This window comes from Carlito syrichta, unplaced genomic scaffold (assembly GCF_000164805.1).
Source record: "Carlito syrichta isolate Samal-C Ts95f unplaced genomic scaffold, Tarsius_syrichta-2.0.1 Scaffold109674, whole genome shotgun sequence".
In the NCBI taxonomy this organism is placed as follows: domain Eukaryota; kingdom Metazoa; phylum Chordata; class Mammalia; order Primates; family Tarsiidae; genus Carlito; species Carlito syrichta.
The window spans coordinates 101229-103023 of NW_007053770.1; the positions used below are offsets into that span (position 1 = coordinate 101229).

Here is a 1795-nt window from a genome sequence, read left to right on the forward strand (position 1 = left end):
GCACACCTGTAGTCCAGGCCGCTCGGGAGGCTGAGGCAGGGAGGATCACTTGAGCCCAGGTCGAGGCTGCCGTGAACTGTGATTGCACCACGGCGCTACAGCCTGGGCGACAGAGCGAGACCCTGTCTCTAAAAATAATAATAACAAATAAAATAAAATAAAAGGAAGAAGGGAATTCTGTATTTGCGCGCTGAAGACTGACGTCCTGCGGCCCTCTGGGGACTCTCTCCCGGGACTCTCTCCTGGCCCTCCCTGCACTGCCGGGCAGCCGAGGGCTCTTCCTCATAGACCCTTCGGCCCAACCTCCCGGCAGGCCCCAGTGACCAGGTCTTTGTATGTCCTCCCGGAAACACTCCACGCGCACAGACGGCATATCCAGGGGGTGGGCGGCAAGATCTCTCTACGACAAAAGCCTTGCTCTAATCATTCAAACTAAAGCCCAGACTTCATCACGTGGGGTCCGCTTCCTCATCCAGAGGAACCGAGGGGCTCTCCTGGCCCTGGGGAGGAGAGGGAGGAGCCAGGCTGGGGGGACGCAGAGGCCCTCGGCCGTGCGCGTCCCCACGGCGCCCTCAGGCCCAGCTGACTTCTCTGGGCTGCACTTGGGAAGTGGCTTTGGGACCAGGAGGTGCAGGGAGGGTGGATCTGCTCCCAGAGCCGGCCCCGATGCTCACCTGGCGACTTCAGCTGGTCTTGGTAGTCCGGCGTGTACGGGTCGATGGTCCGCATCAGCGCGTAGATGCACAGGGCGAAGAGTCCGGTCATCACCACGTAGAAGCCCACGTAGTAGAGGCTGATCCACACTGTGGGCAGAGGCGGCCACGCCGCGGGTGGCTTTAACATCCGCTCAATCACACGACGCAAACGTGTGCGTCTGCCTTTTCAAGCACACAACTCCGCGGCATTTCAGACGTCCACGATGTTGGTGGCCATGCTCCATCTAGTTCCAGAGCATTCTCATTTCCCCCAGATGGACACCCGGCCCCAGGCACAGTCCCTCCCAGCCCCCAGCCCCCGCCGACCGCGCCTGTCTGTGGAGACGCCTGCCCGGGCGTTCCGCACACACAGGCTCCTGTGGCCGAGGCCTGAGTCTGCTCCGTTCCCTCCTGCTGACATTTCGGACGCAGACGCGCGGCTCCATCAGCACCAGCAGGAGCTGAGGACCCTCTGCGGCAGGGCGGGAAACTGAGGCGGAGAGGTGCGGCCCTGCCCGAGGACACCCCTTGTGTGCAGCGGGCCCCCGGGGCAGCTACATCTTTTGGCGGCTTCCTCGTCATCCCCTGAAGGGAAGGCCGCATAGGGGCGTCCTAGAACCCCTTGGGGATCCTGACCAAGCTGACACCGTGGCCAGGGCTGGTCGCCGGCTCCGTGTCCTGGGAGACAACGGCGGCGAGGGGCCCTGGCGGGCCCACTCCAGCCCAGCTTCCATCCACAGCAACGCAGGGCAGAGAGGAGTCACAGGAGATGCACTCGGGACCAGCCTGCTCAGGAGAGGAGGCGCTCAACCCAGGGCCGTCCACAGAGGCGGAGGACGGAGGATGTCGCCCACGCACACCACAGGGCCCTGTGCAGCCACGAGAGAGAAGGAAAGTGTGCCCTTGGCAGCAGTGTGGATCCAGCTGGAGCCCTCATTGTGACTGAATTAACGCAGAAACAGAAAACAGAATACCATGTTCTCACTTAGAAGTGGGAACTCAAGCCGGGCTCGGTGGCTCAGCCTGTCATCCAGTGCCTTGGGAGACTGAGGTGAGTGGATGGCCTGAGCCCGTGGGTTCCAGACCCGTCTGGGCAACTT

At 62.6% G+C, this 1795-nt stretch overlaps 1 protein-coding gene across 1 annotated transcript in view; it reads right to left on the minus strand.

The window, feature by feature from the left end:
* ATP4B (ATPase H+/K+ transporting beta subunit) overlaps window positions 1-843 on the minus strand; it is a 4795-nt gene extending 3952 nt beyond the window's left edge. Inside the window, exon 1 of the mRNA XM_021717599.1 lies at window positions 675-843. Within this exon, the coding sequence (XP_021573274.1) occupies window positions 675-843 (169 nt within the window). The remainder of the gene's footprint in view (window positions 1-674) is intronic.
* Window positions 844-1795: the final 952 nt, after the last annotated feature.